General features: G+C 38.0%; 2 protein-coding genes across 12 annotated transcripts in view; both read right to left on the bottom strand.

Annotated features, from left to right (window-relative positions):
* The window catches only part of LOC135114852 (uncharacterized), a 3,353-nt gene extending 940 nt beyond the window's left edge, over positions 1 to 2,413 (bottom strand). Inside the window, exons 1-5 of the mRNA XM_064031006.1 lie at positions 2,177 to 2,413; positions 1,339 to 1,447; positions 787 to 931; positions 539 to 605; positions 71 to 216 (exon numbers count right to left, since the gene is read on the bottom strand). Of these exons, the coding sequence (XP_063887076.1) occupies positions 71 to 216; positions 539 to 605; positions 787 to 931; positions 1,339 to 1,447; positions 2,177 to 2,290 (581 nt within the window). The 5' untranslated portion in view covers positions 2,291 to 2,413. The remainder of the gene's footprint in view (positions 1 to 70; positions 217 to 538; positions 606 to 786; positions 932 to 1,338; positions 1,448 to 2,176) is intronic.
* A 677-nt stretch (positions 2,414 to 3,090) lies between these two features.
* LOC135114851 (glutamate dehydrogenase, mitochondrial-like) overlaps positions 3,091 to 20,000 on the bottom strand; it is a 23,049-nt gene continuing 6,139 nt past the window's right edge. For 4 of the 11 annotated variants that reach the window (XM_064030995.1, XM_064030999.1, XM_064031003.1 and 1 more), the window contains exons 4-12: positions 13,809 to 14,009; positions 13,058 to 13,144; positions 10,907 to 11,094; positions 10,578 to 10,694; positions 9,706 to 9,867; positions 8,843 to 9,047; positions 7,007 to 7,098; positions 3,900 to 3,962; positions 3,091 to 3,757 (exon numbers count right to left, since the gene is read on the bottom strand). In XM_064030995.1, the coding sequence (XP_063887065.1) occupies positions 3,638 to 3,757; positions 3,900 to 3,962; positions 7,007 to 7,098; positions 8,843 to 9,047; positions 9,706 to 9,867; positions 10,578 to 10,694; positions 10,907 to 11,094; positions 13,058 to 13,144; positions 13,809 to 14,009 (1,235 nt within the window). In that variant the 3' untranslated portion in view covers positions 3,091 to 3,637. Of the gene's footprint in view, positions 3,758 to 3,899; positions 3,963 to 7,006; positions 7,099 to 7,523; positions 7,607 to 8,842; positions 9,048 to 9,705; positions 9,868 to 10,577; positions 10,695 to 10,906; positions 11,095 to 12,563; positions 12,651 to 13,057; positions 13,145 to 13,808; positions 14,010 to 20,000 lie in introns of all 11 variants that reach the window. The other 7 variants (XM_064030994.1, XM_064030998.1, XM_064031000.1 and 4 more) reach the window with 3 other exon arrangements.

The following is a 20,000-nucleotide window of genomic DNA, read 5'->3' on the forward strand; positions in this document are numbered from 1 at the left end:
AAAATAGGACATAACGATCTTGACTCAATCTTATAAAAAAGCAGTGAGGTAAGAACTAAGGAACACTTACACGACGGAGAGCAGTGAAGCCAGATCAACGCTGAGGTGGCTGATGTCATCGGCAATGAGGAGGCTGCGTTGATCTTCCAACATTGCCACTTCCTCTACTAGTTTTACGAGTTCCTTGGCAACTGCCTCACTTCCATTATCCTCACCCTTGAAAAACATGACTCAAATCAGATTTAGCATTATAGGTATAGCAGGGTTTATGTAGCAATCATCATCATCATCAATAAACCACTAATTCATTGCCTTACATTCACTAATAGAATAAATGTGAACGTATTTCAGATGTATGAAAATATCTTACCAACTTTTTTAGATACATCTACATGAGAGAGAGAGAGAGAGAGAGAGAGAGAGAGAGAGAGAGAGAGAGAGAGAGAGAGAGAGAGAGAGAGAGAGAGAGAGAGAGAGAGAGAGAGAGAGAGAGAGAGAGAGACGGGTTTAGGAGGGACAAATGCAACAAATTAATCACCTTCTCCAGCAACATCAGACTCTGAAACTCTGATCTTACTTCACGCATCACAGCCTCAAACCGACTCCTGCAACACACATAAAGATGAACTACGCAATGAGTACCATTGTAATAGCACCGCTGATTATTTGATCTTTTAGTCCTACTTTTACGGAAAATCATGTGTCATTGTCAGGAACTAAAACTACTGATGCGAATATGAATGACTGCACACAAGCAAGAGATAGCATCCCCACAGGACTACTCACACTTCCTCCCGTCTGCGGGCAAGCAGCTCATCACCGAGCCTGCTTGTCAACTTCAACTGTTCCTTAGCTGCTTGCAAATCCTTGTTTAGCTGCTCTATACACTGAAGTTCTTTCCGCTCACACTCCTTCCTCACTTGATCTTGCACTGGTAACCCCCCCAAGAAAAAATAAAGAAAGAAAGAAATAAAGAAAGAAATTATATATATATATATATATATATATATATATATATATATATATATATATATATATATATATATATATATATATATATATATATATATATATATATATATATATATATAAAATAGAGAAAAAAAAACACGATATATACCAGTAGCAATAATATACAATATAGTGCACGGGAGTAAGATGGAGAGTGGGGTTCAGGCAACTTTTGAATCTTTGCCGAATGACAATACAATTTGTGCATATCTAACACTTCCAGTCTGGGAACCGGCTATACTTCTCGCTTTAGAGTAAGTCAGTGTTATTCTGTGTATGGCTAGCACTTCTTATCTCATGTTAATTGAATACATTAAATGGTCTCACCTCGATGGGCTTCTACCCTGGTACGCAGCTTGGCCGTGCACTGACACATCGTTTCAAGCACATTTTGCAGCTTCGACTTGCGAGCCTGGGCTTCCTCCAGGTCTTGGTTCTAAAAATACATAAATGCGTAGGAAATTATATATATATATATATATATATATATATATATATATATATATATATATATATATATATATATATATATATATATATATATATATATATATATATATATGGAAACGTGCTTGTACTACAAGATTGGTACCATCCACAGAAAGTGGCGTGGAGTGTGGAGGAGCAAGAGAGGAGGCGGCAAGTGCCAGGGATTTTTATTGATTTTATATTTTCTCGTTCGAGCACCCGCGGTTAAGAACCACTGCTTTAGGTCAAGCGCCGCCCGTCATATGTAAGCGTTTTACTTGCCTAAGTTAATCCACCTAGGGTCAGAAGTGGAAGGCTGAGTGGAAAAAAATAAATAAATAAATAAGGCACGCACTGGCTCAATGGCTTTGTATGTAGCTCGAGTTTACATATATACTTTTAATGTAAGCAGCTGATATCCATTTCAGAAACAATGAGAAAAGCACATAAGAAAACCTACACCGGTACCAGTTGCGGCGTCTGAAATCCTCCTCCTCCAGACGCCCTCCTTCCTCCCCGCCCTCACCACGTCAACAGCCCAAGATAATCCTTTTCAGAAACATTAAAAAGAAAAACGAACAATATAACCTAAACTAGTAAATTATAGTAACAGTTGTAGCGCCTGAAATCCTCCCCATCCCCTTCCTCCCGACCCCGTCCCGCCACGGCCTCGCCATTCCACCCTCCTCATGCTCACCAATTCCATCACTTTGGTGCTATACTCATTCAGGGTGCTGGTGAACCCGTCCATCCTCATCTCAGACTCTGTTTTCTCCCTGCTGTTTTTTGCTGCTGCTGGTACTGTCGACATCTTCACGGTTCTATGCAAACTTGGAATTTTATGCGTTCTTTAAAACAAAAACAAAACAAAAAAAAAACGTGCGTTACTCGACCTTGTCAGTTGCCACATTCGCCACTGACATCAATGTCAATACACTGTTCTACGTGGCGTTCCCTCTATTTATTTAATAATAATAATAATAATAATAATAACAATAATAATAATAATAATAATAATAATAATAATAATAATAATAATAATAATAATAATAGTATTGATAATGATAATAACAATAGCAGTAACTACATGCCATTGTTGATATTGCAACTCTGCACAATGTTTCTGCATGAAAGTTCTCTAAAAATTAGTAAAATAATAATAGTAATAATAAAAAATAATTAGTTGGTCCCCCTCACAGCATTCAATTTCTTCAACACCATATATAGTAGTTCTCTGTAGATATATAGTACATGTAATGCTTTGATGTCAGTATTTATTCGATTTCATTTTGTTCCCAGTTTTATTACCTGATGAAACCCATGGTGTATGTAATCTACTCTTTAAATGTAACTGCCTTTAATTTTTGAGGCCATGTTTCTTCCCATTTCATATTACTGTCATTCATTTACGAGGCAACATTTCCTCCTGCTCCATATTAATGCCATTAATATTTGAGACTACATTTCCTCCTACTGCATACTACTTCAAATCTTGAAGTCACACTTCCTCCTGCCCTATATGGCATAAAGTTATAGCTAATGAATCTTAAGACAAATTACATGCACTAGCTACATGTTAATATTTCAAGGATGTATAAGAAGGAAACAACATTTGATCATCCCAAGTGCTGGGTATTTTTGATAATAAAATAAACCACTGCAAGGTCACCGGCCTTACAAAACATGAAGAAGTTTCAATAACACTGAAATTTGTAACTATACATACAGAACTAACAACTTCCCTTATTTGCATGGATACATAAATTATTTTTTGTCATATAAAAGATTCCTATGACTTGAATGGTTATATTCCATTACCCTGTCACCTCAAGTGCAATGTCCTATCATGATGTTTCTTATCTGCAAGAAGTTACTATATAAGCTACATTGATCTCACCAAATGTTTAATTACAAAATGGTTTATGATGGGACACAGAATGTAATGGGTAATACTATTATGTAGACAACTGATTATGAACCATTCATGAATAGTACTTCGGCAGATGATGTCCTAAACTACCAAGAAAGACTTAGGAGAGAACCTTCATCCAAAGGTACTGGTTTTTCTATCCTAAGTCACCTCAACATTTACAACCTCTTGGATAGTTCAGTTTTCAACAAGTAACATTCAATGCCATTCCTCCAATGCAGTCAACATTTAAGTGAAGGTGAGCCCAGCACCCTTGTAGGTGTTGAAGATCTTCTCAATAGCGTTGACATAACCAGCTGTGCGCAGATCAATTCCAAGGTTGTACTTAATAGCTGTCCTCATGATGGCCTGGGGAAAAATTGGAGAGATTTTCTAAGAAGTCTGAAATTTCATATTGTCATAAATACTTTCTTACAAAAAAACACATTGATCCAAGAGTAAAGGATAACAATAATGTGAGAATATCTACGGAATACAAATGATTACTTACTCTGGCAGAACGCTCCATGCTGTAGTCAAGTCCTGAGTGCACAATATCCTTCTCTGAGGCGCCCTGTGCCACAACAAAACACTTATTAATCTTTACGTTGTATGTTTATATATTTATACATTTGTATGCATATATCTATGCATATTTAAATAACACACTTGCAAATAAAGCTTGATTTATGTAATTCTTTCACCTTCTACTAGTTAAGTAAGCAAGCTGAATCTAAAAAGATATAGTTACCTTGACTGCAACAACAATTAAAAGTAGTTTTCAGTTATCTATAAATTGAGAAATCATGACATGACTATGACAGATCATAGTCCACTAGGGTATAAATCTCGATGGGTAATTTTGTTTTGTAAGAGTTAAGGTTTCTATATGCTCTTCAGATACTCTATATCAGAATACAAAATTATCAAAACTAGGGGCACTGTCAACTACCACCACTACAGCACCACATAAAATCAAGTTCCCATTCATTATATACAAATGATAGCATGCTCTGTCAATTTAAGCACTATAGATCATTACTGCATATCTCATACTTATAAACATGATCCCCAAGTTAGTTGGCAACACAGCATCTTATCATGCCAATCTCAACAAGCACACTTATACACAATGCCACATTGCCACATGAACAAAAAAATTTCACAATATGCACCTGCTTTATCCTTTGTCATTGCAGAAATGTTTGGACTAGACTATAGCTTCCTGTTGTAAACATTAATCAACATTCCTATTCATGCAACATTCATAAGATAATGAAGCAATGGTGTGTGTGTTACTTCTGCACACAAAATTTTGTATGAAAGCAGAATCAGGAGCAAATACTCAATCCCAATTAAAGGAAAATTTAAGGAGAGATAAATCATCAACCTATGTCACAACACACTGGAACATGTCTGCCTTTTTACCTAGAAACATCAATATAAACCTAGTACATCAATGATAAACGAGACAATGTCATCTACAAACCAATCACGTTTAACAGCCTGGGCATAGGTCTTGGCTAGAGCAACAGGCACACAGCCAACTTGGCTGCATATCTGCCTTTTGAGGGCAACATAAATCATGCAGTGTTGTAACAAAGCAGGAATATATCCAACTGATGACTACAGAGCTAATAAGTTTGTGGTAAATGCTTTTTCTCATCCTGGCATTGCTCTCACCACAAACTTCTAAATCATACTTGAGACCCATTAAATGAAGAACAAAAAAATGTTTGATAAGGCATTCATGAACATGCTACATGCAGTAATATATAACTATGTTTTCACCATACAGCATAATCTACAATGATTTGAGTGAAGCAATACACTGTAAATACTGGCTATTGTTAAACCAGTCTGGTAGCATATGATGTGGGGGAAAAAAAAATCACAAAATTCTAAACTTTGATGGCATGTGCAGTGAAAATAAGCTATGAAGGTATATGAACTCTGATAACTATATTATAAGGCAGTGTAGAAGCAATGATGCAAGAAGAGCTGTCTGTTATTACATGCTGTCCAGGGCTGAAGTGGGACTTGATGTGTTAGTACAGTATTAGTAGGTCTAACATTGTTAGTCTACAATTTACACAACATTATATGCCAGGCATTTTTTATTGATTTATTTGATTTATTTATTTTATTTTATTTTATTTATTTTATTTTTTATTTATTTATTTTATTTATCTTTTTTTTTTTTTTTTTTTTTGCTAAGAAGTCTTGAAAACCACAGATCATTTGGTGGCTGACAATCATCAATCACCATTACACTGCACTCATACTTTGTTCATGATCATGAAAAATAATGATCACCTAACAGTAATCCTTAGATGTATGTACCCTCCTCTTTGTCACTGAATGTGTTCACCAATAGTAGAGACAACCAGGAAACTGTTAACAGGCAATTTTGTAGCAAGCCCATCATTCTGCTAATCACGCTATACTGCTCTGTGCACAAATTCTAGCATCCCAGACCCCGGTAATGCATTTTACTGCTATAGCTTATAACAAAGTTGCTTTGTGTAGTAATTTATGTACAAGGACCAGATAAAAGAACACAAGTGAGCTTAGACAGATTCACACAAGGAGAAGCCACCACACAGCAGGGGAGCAGCAAGGAAGCAAGGGCCAGTAGCAGGGAATATTTATGGACAATTTAGATCTTCCTTATAATACCCACACCATTGCTCATGTTTGTTGAATTTCAGAGCTAAAATAATGTTACATCTAGCCTTATATTTTAAGTTTGTTTTAAAATGCCCACAAGGAAAGTAAAAAAATTAGTAAATAAGTAAAAAAAATAAATAAAAATAAATAAAAAAAATAAATAAATAAATAATAATAATAATAATAATAATAATAATAATAATAATAATAATAATAATAATAATAATAATAATAATAATAATAATAATAATAAAGAAAGAAAGAAAGAAAGAAAGAAAGAAAGAAAGAAAGAAAGAAAGAAAGAAAGAAAGAAAGAATAAACAAATAATAAAAAATAAGTTAGCTTAATTTAATAGCTATTTTTACTGCTTGGTACTAAATTTTGTAAGAAAGGTCAGGGACTTAACAAAGGACAAGCACCCAATATATTACTGGAATGGCACATACTCCCATCCTTATCTACACACACACACACACACACACACATACACACACACACACACACACACACACACACACACACAAATTCCAAAGTCCCAAGAGATATACTGATCAAATTTAGTCTTCTTTACAAAATTCAGCTGGTTTGGACACTTGGAAATGTTCCAGTGCAACATGACATACAAACACAGCTCCTTCACAAGGTTACCACAGGGTTAGTAGTTATAAAGCAACTCAACCATTAGTGAATGAATTGTAATGCCCAATCCCGTCATCCTCTTCTATTTACACTCAGGTAGCGTAGTCTGCTGACCTCTTTCACAGCTTCAAAATCGGTCACAAAAAGAACTAGGTTGGGTTAGATTTCACTACACAACCCAGACCTAATCTCTTTGATGCTGATTCTAGATACTGACATAATGTCAATAAACTGTGCTATTTGAATGTAAAAAGACATGAGACTTCCAGCATTACTGTCAACTTGACTGTGGTGACACAACTACGTACAGAAATGCGCTCCTGGAAAGACTGGGATGGTATGATGGGAATCCTGCCACCGACACGGCCGAAACGCCGCTCAAGAGACTCCTGAACAGATTCTGTAGGAGGGACACTTTTGTTCGTAATTTTGACTTTTGTGACTTGATTACACAGGGCTCAGGGAGGAATGGAGGGAAGGGAGGAGAAATGTGGTGGGGAGAAATGTGAATGTAATTTTTAGAGCAGCATGTATCTTGATGCCTTGTTTTTCAGTTATATGGTGCTTTTGTAATGAGTGTAGATAGTGTTTCCATGTCTACATTTGGTCTTAGATGCTCTTAGCCTTCAATGTGGGAGACACGCATTATGGATGCATGTACAGAAAGCCCTCTTTTAAGGACTGTGGTGCAAGAAAAGAAGCTGAAACAGAAAGCACATTGTGGATAATTAAGGAGCAGCCGAGTCAAATACATAAATATCCTAAAAAATAAATATAAAGAAGGGATGATCATAGCAGATGGAATTGCAAAGTGCGGTGACTCACAGCAATGCGCTGGGCAAACTTTTCACTGGGAGTCACTGAAAGATCTTGCTGAAAGTGTTTGGACAGGGAATGAGACACAGAGTCTGCAAAAGAAGTAAAGTTCAATTTTGTACATTCATGTTTTCTATCTGATTGATAATCATTACTATTTATTAAATCTTGACATTTTTTTCTGATTGCATAAAACGTTTTATTAGTCATAAATCATTTACCTATCTATCTATCTATAAACCAAAATCTAAAACCTGTTTCTGAGAACTTCCCTAAGAGGATGGACATGACAGAGGTTTTTATACATTTCTATCCTTGTGTATCATCTCTGCTATTCTCATTCGCTTTGCATCCTTTAAACTGAGATGATAAATTACAAACTGACTGTGGTATATGATTATTTTCTTGAAAATGCATCTTCTTTACACATCTCAAACATTTTCTTTTTTTCTTTTATGACAATCTATAACTATCATCTATAACTAGTCAAAGTGAGTGATAGAAGAATCCCTGGAGTGTCAAACTCTACCAGGAAATTATTAGCAAAACTGCCCTTTATTCTAACCTGTTATATAATGCCATCATAAAGCATTTTTGATGAATGCAAATGTCTCTCTGCCACTTACATATACTTGCTATATATAAACCATCTCTCATTGTTTATTCTTGGTAATGTACAAGAACAATTGTTTTGAAGAATCCGCAGCCAAGAGTTCTTGTTGGACAGTTAATCTCACTTGTGCTCCTGCTTCTAATGAAGTAAAGTCAAGCAAAATACAAATCACTGTGGCAATGTAGCCACAAAATCTCCATTATGATAAAAAAAAAAAAATGTGATGTATTAGCATAGAGAATGGTTCATTTTCTGAAAAAAACAAGGCAGAAAAATGTAATAAAATGCCAAGATATATTAAAGGATGTTCAATAACAAGACACTGGTCTCAATCTCTGGGAGGCAAGAAGATCCACTAATTCATCTTAGATCGTCAGTTTCACAAAAGCTTCATAAAAATCTAAGAAAAAAAGGAAATTTCCTGACAATAATGAATTATGGACATGGGTGTTAAGGAAGGGATGGTAAATAATTAAATGGCAGTCAAATACTTACAAAGAACAGAAAAATTATCTGTAATGTGAAAACAATGCTCTCTTCACATCAATCCATCTTTGGTATCTGTGTTTCATAAACAATAACTAGATATCATCTTCTATGAATGGTTCTCCCCAGCATATCAACAGAGGAAGAAGAACTGAGAATTATTAGTTGAATATTATTTATGATTGAATGCTAAATCTTTCCTTAGTTAAATTAGAGTTTGGAGACTTACCAAGCAGGTGATAGTTGGACTCTCTCTCATACTTGAAGGTGAGACGACCATAAGATACATGGTTGAGGTTCTTTAGCCACTCAAAGTAAGATACAGTGACACCACCAGCATTAATGTACAGGTCAGGTATAACCAAGACATTCATGTCCTGCAGGATCTTGTCAGCAGCTGGGGTGGTGGGTCCATTGGCAGCCTCAGCAATGATCTGTGAGTGCACCAAGATTATGGTGAAAGGAAAAGTAATGATGATGTACCTATGTACTAAAGAAAGGAAAAGATGATATAACAATGCATTACAAGAAGGAAATAGTGACAACTGTTTGCTGTGTAAAAATAAGGATGACATGAACAAATTTACTGTATATGTGCCTTCATAATCAAAGTCAAATGTTCAGTAATTTATTATTTGACTTCTTATTATAAAGGAATAACAATAAAGGACACATACATGTTAACAATTAAAGAAAGGCAATGATGTACTTGTGCATTACTATTCTTCTTATGGTTCTTTTACTATATATCTATGCAAAAATAATGCATCTGTTACAGTAATTTTTACTTTAATTTGATCATTCTACATATCTTCTATTCCTACCTTTCTCACCTCCTTATCTCTCCCCATTCTCCTCCCTTTCTTACCTTCTTTCATGTATCTCCCCTCCCTGCACCCTTTCCTCTTTTCCAGACCAAATATGATTACTTTTATTTATTTTATTAGTGCTGTGTTTATTTTTTTTTACCTCCTTGCTATTCTTTGTCTTCTATTTTTCATCCCACTACTACTACTACTACTACTACTACTACTACTACTACTACTACTACTACTACTACTACTACAACTACTAATACAAGTGACACCTTACCTTGGCCTGGATCTTGTGAGCATTGTTCTTGTGGATGACCTTCTCAATGGCAGCAGGAATCAGGATGTCACACTTCTCATACAACAGGTTCTCGCCTGAGTAAGTCTCAGCACCAGGGAAGCCCATGATTGTTCCATTCTCAATTTTCCAGTTCTCAAGTTCCTTAAAGTAAATGTTTTCATGGAACAAGTCACCACTCATGTTACTCAGTCTTTGGGCATAACAATATGGACCTATCTGGTAATTAATTAATTAAATTAAAGTGCAGATTATGACAATATATGAGATCCTTTTCTTTACTGGGAGGTGATGAATAAGGGGAAAATTACTATTAACATAAAACTATAAACACTGCTCACACTTTAACCAAATTCACAAAGCACAAAAATTTCTGATCACTTTGACCTAATAATTATAATTGGATTTAATTAAGAAAGGGTTTAGGTAATTTCTATTATTTGAATGATACATATTTAATTAAAAAATACCAGAACAATTACAGTGAACACATAATCATCATCACAGGGGGTCCATGGTTTACAATAGTCTTGACTTCTGCTTTTTTCACTATTTTTATTTATTGCATATCCTCCATGAATTTTTTTACAGGTACAGTAGCTATGTTTTTATGTTCTAGATTATGACTTCACAGTACTACAGCATTTGCATTGGTGAGTGTAGGTGCCTACTTGGAGTTCAATGAAAATCAGTTTATGATGTGGCGTAGGAACAGAACTTTTTCACAATTTGAGGATCTCCTGTATATGTAACATTTTAACTTTAAATGCTCATCACTCAAAAGTAAGGATGGCTTGGTTCACTACTTGTCTTCTAAATAACTGAAAAGAATGAAGATAAATGTTTCACCTCACCTTGGGATCAATGCCATTGGGATTGTAGATTTCTCCGTCCACTTCCTTGACGCCAATGCAGGTGGCTCCTGCACGATGCAAGTACCTCATAGAGTGCAGACCCACATTACCAAAGCCCTGGAATGTCATGCCACTTTTTAATCACTAAAGGAAACATAACAGCAAGATATAAAATGAAAAATCAATACCACACAAAAGTACCAGGATTTCATGAACATAAATTTATTTGTAGTATATGTATTTGCAAATGTTAAAATGCACCTTACTCTGTGACCATGAAGATTCAGTCCAAATTCAATTATAAGAAGAGAAAACAAGCAGCTAGTTACCTGTACAATGAAAGTCTTGCCACCCCACCCTGGAGTGATGCCAATCATAGCCATGTAGGAGGCTTCATTGATAAAGTTCTCAAGGCCGTGGAAAACACCACGTCCGGTTGCAGAGGTGCGGCCGTGGATGCCACCCTGGTTGATGGGCTTGCCAGTGACACAGGCATGGGCATTGATGTCGTCATGACCTTGGAAGAGAGAGAGAGAGAGGATTGCCACCTATAACATGAGTACCTCATACTCAAATTTTTTAAAAATTTATTTTCACAGCTATGTAAAAACCAAATCTTTCACAGCTACAACACCCATGACACATACTACTTCAAAATATAAAGGCAATCAAATACAAAATCAGTTACCACATTTAGTTCTACATACAACTCAGCCCTTTCTACATACCCTATGTATATCAACAAACCACTACAACATGCAAAAACCTTCACCACTGTAAGCCTCAAGGGTAAATATTAATGCATTTTATGAAGTATTCAATAAAAAAAAAATTGGGCATTATTTTCTCAAACCCAAAAAGGCAAAAATCTGTTACCTCAAACATGCTGACAACTCAAGCTCATCAATATTTCTATCATGCTGTAAAAGAATCTAAAGGTTATGCAGATTCATATGGTGTGCCAGAAGTATCGTGTAATAATACTGAGTAGAGAGTTAAAGGAAAGAGGTGAATAGATGTTAGAGTATCTGAAACAGAGAGAGAGAGAGAGAGAGAGAGAGAGAGAGAGAGAGAGAGAGAGAGAGAGAGAGAGAGAGAGAGAGAGAGAGAGAGAGAGAGAGAGAGAGAGAGAGAGAGAGAGAGAGAGAGAGAGAGAGAGAGAGAGAGAGAGAGAGAGACTAATCCAAATCGCTGAAATCCTTTAGTAAGCACTGGAGTTTAAACAGATGTGTTGCAAAGGATTTTATGCCTAGGATGTAAATTTCTAAGGGAAAGTGACTGCCCAGGGGAGAAGTGATCACAGCAGCACAGCCAATATAAGAGCACAGATTAGGGTCCAAACTTTGTTCACGCATTTCTTACAGCTTTACTGTACCTCTCACAGACAATTAGAAAGTACATCTCCACACACAACTAAGAGGAAGAGAGTCCTGAATGTGTAGTTCAAGGCCCATAGTAGTACATGCAGGCCTGACGGGAGTTTGTCTGACAGGTTACACATTTCATCTCACATAAGCACATTAATGCAGCACAGAATCTACTACGTTAATCATTTTATTCTGGTATCTTAAATCCTTAAATCCTGCAGTTTACACATCTCATCTCACATGAAGCAAACTACTGTACCACACAATCTACTAAGTTACAGTGTTTTTTCAGGTATGTTCTTGGTGGTCATGGTATTCTTGGGCAACTTGATATGAAGCTAAACCCACCATGACTCCCATGAGTTCAGTGGAGCCAAGCCTTTGAGTTACTTTGTTTTAGTGTATGTGTAGCATCATGTATTTTTAGCTCTACTGTCAGTGGAGTCAAGCCTTGAATTACTGTGTTCTAGTGTTTGTACAGCACTCTATATTTAGCTTTACTTTCAGTGGAATCAAACTTTGAACTGCTGTGTTTTAGTGTACGTACAGCATTGTGTATTTTTAGCTTTACTTTGTGACACATCTGACCAAAGGGACTCTGTCAATCATTTGAACCTACCAATGGTGTTGGCATAGGTGTCTGCAATCCACGACATCTCTCGCTCCCCGGTTCCCATGTCAGGGGCAGGCACATCCACACCCGGGCCTGTAGGGTTCATCAGGCACTCTTTGTTATCCTGGCATCACACTTACTGCTGCTCCTCAGACTTCTACAACCTGAACTTTCCGGCTCTCAAAACCAGAGCTAGAAACGCTTGGATTGCGACAGAGACAAACAAAAGCAGCAAGGCTCCTGCTCTGCTGCATGGATGGTGTGTGGGTGGTGGTCTTTCTATGTGCTTGTCTGGCATGTTCTGGGTGGTCTTTCTCCCCACTCCCAGCACTTTCCCTCAAACATTAGTCGGATGAGATTCAAGTGGATGAAGAGGAGGACAACGGATGAGGATGAGGAGGAAAAAAAGGGAGAAGGAAGAGGAAAAGGAGGAACGGTCTTTGCAGCTAAAGGCAGCATACAGTAAATAGCCAAAAAAAGAGGGAGGGAGACCTTCTTACCAACTGTCTTGGAGAAAGTATCAGCAATCCAAGACATCTCGCGCTCACCCGTGCCCATATCTGGAGCTGGCACATCCACGCCAGGGCCTAGCAGCAGCAGCATAAGTGGTATGTATTTGTAAGTTATGTGGCATGAATGATAATATTAGTCACTTGTTGATATTGGCGAGCAAGAGCTGGAAAACCTGCTGACATCTGCCTACCCTGCAAAATCTTGATGAACTAAATTAACTTTACAAGTGATGTGATGTAAAATGTGTAAATAGTACTTTCAGAAATGGGGTTTCTTCACATGGTGATTATTATTATATCTTGCCTGTGCTTCCTATAAGAAAGCCCTCAAAAGGAAACTTCAGTAAATGAGATTAGTAAAAGAATGACCTTCACTACTTCATCCCAGTATGTTTGATATTAAAATGACATTCTAATTTTCAAAAAGATCATTAATGTCTTAGTATGATAATCTAGTGATTTTTCTACATATCTGAATAATAGCACACTGGAAGATATTTACATGTACATAATAATGAATATACCTTTCCGAGTTGTCTGAGTCAGAGCCTAAGATCTAACAAGTGATGCCTCGGTTTACTCATCATGGAGGGATAGTCATCTGAACAAGATCCAATCATAAAGAAACAATAAATATAGTGAGGACTGAATATAAGGATGGATGCATGTACAGTATGTGAATATCCTGTATAGTAGAACCCTAGCACAGGTTTATATCAGTCATTTCATCAATACAGACCAATAAAGCCTTTCTTTGCCAGCTCAAGGGTGAAGCGACGAGTGATCTTCTCCAGCTCATTGATGGAGTAATTGCGGGGGTCAATCTGGAGACCAGCCTTGGCTCCTCCAAAGGGCACATCCACACAGGAACACTTGAAAGTCATCAGGGCTGACAAGGCCTTCACTTCATCTGCACACACATCCATTGAGTAGCGGATACCTGTTGGGCAAAGGATTGGGTCATGTGTAGGAAATGGAAGACCAACTGTATATACTGGGTAAGGGGAAACATTAAGAAGATAAATATCAAGCAAATTAATGACAAAACAGGCCTGGCAAAAAATATGGATGGTGTAGGGTCTTGCATGCTCTGTAACAAACACTATTTTATATACACACACACACTATATTTCCATAACAATCTAACTTTACTTAAGGTTCAAATATTTACAGTGAATGTGTGTGTGTGCGTGTGTGTGTGTGTGAGTGTAATAGCATAGAAAGACATCTGGACTTCTCAGTCCAACATTCTTGACCTTTTCCTGACCTCTAATCCTTCTGCTTATGGTGTCATCCTCTCTTCTCCATTGGGCTCCTCTGATCACAATCTCATATCTGTATATTGTCCTATCACTCCAATCCCTCCTCAGGATCCCCCTAAGCAAAGGTGCCTCTGACATTTTGCTTCTGCTAGTTTGGGGGGGTGGGGACCTGAGGAGGTATTTTGCTGATTTTCCTTGGAATGACTACTGCTTCCGTGTCAGAGACATGTCTTTGTGTGCTGAGCACATAACAAAGGTGATAGTGTCTGGCATGGAGGTGTACATTCCTTTTTCTCAACTTAAACCTTCCAGACATTGGTTTAACACAGCTTGTTCTCATACTATACATGATAGAGAGGTGGCCCACAAAAGGTACATAAGCCTTCCATCACCAGAATCTCATGCACTTTATATTTCTGCCTGGAGCCATGCCAAGTCTGTTCTCCAACTAGCCAAAAACTCCTTCATTAATAGAAAGTGCCAAAATCTTTCAAGATCTAACTCCTCTTGTGACTTCTAGCATCTAGCCAAAAATATCTCCAATAACTTTGCTTCTTCTTTCCCTCTTTTATTTCAACCATATGGCACCACTGCTATCACATTTATCTCTAAAGCTGAACCCTTAGCTCAAACCTTTGCTAAAAAGCCTAAACCCTCTGAAGGCTTATAGACCTGATGGGGTCCCTCCTATTGTCCTCTGAAACTTTGTACTTGCACCTTGCCTAGTCAAACTCTTTCAATTCTGTCTGTCAACATCTACCTTTCCTTCTTGCTGGAAGTTTGCCTATATTCAGCCTGTTCCTAAAAAGGGTGACCATTGTAATCCTTCAAACTACTGTCCTATTGCGTTAATTTCCTGCCTATCTAAAGTTTTTTAATCTATCCTCAACAGGAAGATTCTTAAACGTCTATCACTTCACAACCTTCTATCTGATCGCCAGTATGGGTTCCATCAAGGCCGCTCCACTTTTGATCTTCTGGCTTTCCTTACTGAGTCTTGGTAATCCTCTTTTAGAGATTTTGGTGAAACTTTTGCTGTTGCCTTGGATATATCAAGAGCTTTTGATTTCCAAACTACCCTCCTACAGCTTCTATCCTTCCCTCTGTAACTTCATCTCAAGTTTCCTTTCTGACCGTTCTATTGCTGCTATGGTAGATGGTCACTGTTCTTCTAAATCTATTAAAAGTGGTGTTCCTCAGGGTTCTGTCCTGCCACACAGTCTCTTCTTATTATTCATCAATGACCTTCTAAACCAAATTTCTTGTCCTATCCATTCCTATGCTGATGATACCACCCTGCACTTTTCCACGTTTTTTCATAGACGTCTAACACTTCAGGAAGTAAACATTTCATGCAGGGAAGCCACAGAACCCCTGACTTCTGATCTTTCTAAAATTTCTGATTGAGGCAGAGCAAACTTGGTATTGTTCAATGCCTCAAAAACTCAATTCCTCCATCTATAAACTCAACACAACCTTCCAGACAACTATCCCCTCTTCTTCAATGACACTCAACTGTCCCCTCTTCTTCACTGAACATCCTCGGTCTGTCCTTTACTTATAATCTGAACTGGAAACTTCACATCTCATCTCTAGCTAAAACAGCTTTTATGAAGTTAGGCGTTATGAGACATCTCCGCCAGTTTTCTTAACCCCCACCCAGATGCTAACTCCGTACAAGGGCCTTATCCGTCCATGTATTGAGTATGCTTCACATGTCTGGGGGGATTCAACTCATACTGCTCTTCTAGACAGGGTGGAATCAAAAGCTTTTTGTCTCATCAACTCCTCTCCTCTAACTGACTGTCTTCAGCCTCTCTCATCGCTGCAGTGTTGCATCTCTAGCTGTCTTCTACTGCTATTTTCATGCTAACTGCTCTTCTGATCTTGCTAACTGCATGCTTCCCCTCCTCACATGGCCTTGCTGCACAAGACTTTCTTCTTTCTCTCATCCCTATTTTGTCCATCTCTCTCTAATGCAAGAGTTAACCAGTATTCTCAATCATTCATCCCTTTCTCTTGTAAACTCTGTAACTCAATGCCTGCTTCTGTATTTCCACTTTTCTGTGACTTGAATTCCTTCAAGAGGGAGGTTTCAAGACACTTATCCTTCAATTTTTGACTACCACTTTGGATCCTTTTATGGGACTGGCATCTCAGTGGGATTTTTTTATTGGATTTTTGTTGCCCTTGGCCAGTGTTCCTCCTACATGAAAAAAAAAAAAAAAAAGTCATACCACAAGAGCCAAAAACAACTCTCTCCAATACTCACTGTTCTAATCCCTCAGCCATATTTAGACTGCTGCCAGCCATGACAAACACATCTGTGTACATTCCTTTCTATACAGTCACACACATGGTGGCTAAGATGACAATCACAACACCTCTATGATTAGGTTTCCTAACAAATGTTTCTCCATTGTATATGTGAAAGGCTGATTGGCTGCTGTTCCTCAATCCATGACAAGGTGCATTTCTGCTAGGAGTTTAGTTTAAAAAATCTTTCATTCATTATTAATGCCTTAAGTTTAATCATCATACAGGAAATAAAAGAAAACAGTGAACTACTTCACGTTAATACCAGCTTAGTGTAACACAGGTAATGCTGTACATACTGGCACAATGTTATTCTGGGGAGTAATGCCGTCATGGTGTCAGAGTCTGGCACATGTTCAAATACGCTAGACATTGGCAACAGACAAGCCAGCTACTATGTGTACTAAATAGCAGAAAACAGATGCACTCCACATTTCTCTTGGCAGCTTTTTTGTTTCCTTTGGGTTATAAAGTAGAGAAATACTTCTAGTCAATGGCTTCCCCTCAGATTAATAATCTCTCTCTCTCTCTCTCTCTCTCTCTCTCTCTCTCTCTCTCTCTCTCTCTCTCTCTCTATGACATACATATGATCTGAACTTATCTATCTTCTCATCTCCATCCAACTTAGTCTTAAAATAATGAAGGCTACTTAAAGTGCTTCCATACCCTGAGTCAATACCAACTGCCAATACTTCTGCTCGGGAAGCTAGGTAAATACAGGTACCCATAATAACACTGCAGAACTATCTAATGTTTTCTTTAAATTGGAATTTGTGACCCTTGTTCTTTCATCATCCTTTATTAGATGGCTGTGTGTGTGTGTGTGTGTGTGTGTGTGTGTGTGTGTGTGTGTATGAACTTGCAGTAAACAAATCCTGTGCAGCATTCCTGTGTTCCTGTCCGGGTATCAAGATACCTGTTTTTTTTTTTTTTTCTGTTGAGGTAAATACCTCGTCTCTATCACGTTCTTGTCCACCCTGTGTGTGTGTGTGTGTGTGTGTGTGCTGGGGGTGAGGGAGGGGTATGTGTAGGAGAGGCAACCAGGCTCAACTGGATACAACCTTCAAGGACAAAGTGGGGTAAGAGGGGCAAGTGTGCATGTAACTGTACCAGTCTCTCTCTCTCTCTCTCTCTCTCTCTCTCTCTCTCTCTCTCTCTCATGAAACATTTTCGGCACAAATGTATATACAAGTGGTTGAAGAAAAATGTTGGGGTATGGATGAGGCTCTGATGTGGCCCGGCTCTGATGCTAAAGTCAGAGGAAAGTACAAGATGTGCAGGAGGGAGGAAAGAGTGAGGGAGGGTGAGCGAAATGCGGGGTGTGGTCGATTCCCCCTCCACCACCCTACAAAGCATGCGCTCTCTCTCTCTCTCTCTCTCTCTCTCTCTCTCTCTCTCTCTCATCTACAGCAACCAAACATATAGAGAAATGAAGCCATCGCTTCCCACTAAACATTTTTTTTTTATTCGATTTACTTGCACCTGCTCTTCCCTATAACCTGTTTACGGCATTTATGATTCCCCCATCCTCTTCCCTTCCTCCTTTCTCTCCAGCGCGCAGCCAGTCTCTCCGTTGCCGATTGACACTTTCTCCCTAGCCCCTTTTTTTCAACTTGCTGCGATACTTGTAAAACTGGTCACACATACACCTAGCAATGTGACACACCATAGCCTATACGCTCTTGACTTCACATACACACTAGCAAAGCGAATCACGATATCCTATACATCCGAGTTGAGCAGGGAGCGTTATCATCGTCCACACTCGAGAACAGTACTCTGATAACGTGGAGTTCAAGTATCTAGGGTACAAAATATTGCCTTGCACTCTACTCCTACATGCGCTCTCTCTCTCTCTCTCTCTCTCTCTCTCTCTCTCTCTCTCTCTCTCTCTCTCTCTCTCTCTCTCAACCATATCCTGAAACTCCTGTGCCTCACCTCCATTGCATTTACAAGACTATAGTTGAATTTACACGGGTTTTTGAGGATGATTTCATGGTTCTAGTGATATATTAAGTTTTCTACATTATTACCTGGAGGAACACTATTGGGAATCGGGTTAACCATCTCTGTGGCCTTAGAGAATAGTCGCGATGAGAAAGCACGGCGTTTCTGAATACGGGCTCCCCCCCCCTCTCTCTCTCTGGACACACACACACACACACACACACACACACACACACACTGGTTCCTCATTATGACAGCCTGCTGACCTCAATCTCCCACTGTGGCTCTAGGTATTGATTAAAGGTACGAGAGAGGCTTCTTCAGCCCTTGATGTTGTAAACGCGAGCTACAAAGTGATGGAACCAGTGCGTGCCTTTTATTCCACTCAGCCTTCCACCTCTCTAAATCTTTACGTAGTGGATTAACTTATCAGCGTTTTAAAAGCTTCCATATGAAGGACAGCGGTTAACTTAACGGAAGGTGATCAACTAAAACGATTCACACATTTCGGCTATGCGCCTTCCACCCCCTCTCCTCTGCTGATGACGTCATTTTAAAAATGATAATTGGAAAAAAAAGGAACTAGTCTCGATTGCTTTATATATTCTGATTTGCCATATAGTTCAACTGATACAATGAATATCAAAACATTTCAAACATGAATAACAATAAAGAAATATATAAAAAAAATGATAATTAGATTGTTCTATCTTGTCATTAAAACTATTGAAATGTCTATCCAATCTGACTTAAGAAAAAAAAAACACTTAAAAATATGAACCATTTTTTTTACAAACAATTTAAAGTTAGTTGGAAGCTGAAATAAAGAAATCTGGAAAATTAAATTTTACAAAATCGAATCTAAACAAGCGTATAAATAATCTTAATGTCCACATATCTAACTAGCAGGAATTTAAAAAAATAAATAAATAAACAAAATCATGAGCAATTTTCAGAACCAATGAAAACATAACTGCAATGTCAAATAATAAAAATCATTTAATAGATTAAAAAAAAGTGGGGAGCAACAAAAAAAAAAAAAAAAAAAAACGGTTATTTACATATGGACGCAGGCAGAGAGGGGTTGGGGAAAGGGGGAGAAGGCGCATAGCCGTAAGGTGTGAATCGTCCTAGTTTATCGCATTCACCCTTTATAAGTTAACCCGCCAAGGATCAGAAGAGGCGGAAGGCTAAGTGGAAGAAGCGCAAGCACTGGTTCCATTACTTTGTAGCTGGAGTTTATCACCCTCCCCACAGTTCACAGCTGCTGTGAACCCGGTGACCTCGCTGGGATATTCTTTACTACGACTCGCGGGTCCTCTTTTATCTTTTATTTCTCTGGTATTACTGTAGAGAACAGTAGGTAAATGACAATTGTTTTTGTTTAATGTGAAATGTAATGGTTA

Source organism: Scylla paramamosain, chromosome 28, assembly GCF_035594125.1.
Source record: "Scylla paramamosain isolate STU-SP2022 chromosome 28, ASM3559412v1, whole genome shotgun sequence".
NCBI classification, from domain to species: Eukaryota; Metazoa; Arthropoda; class Malacostraca; order Decapoda; family Portunidae; genus Scylla; species Scylla paramamosain.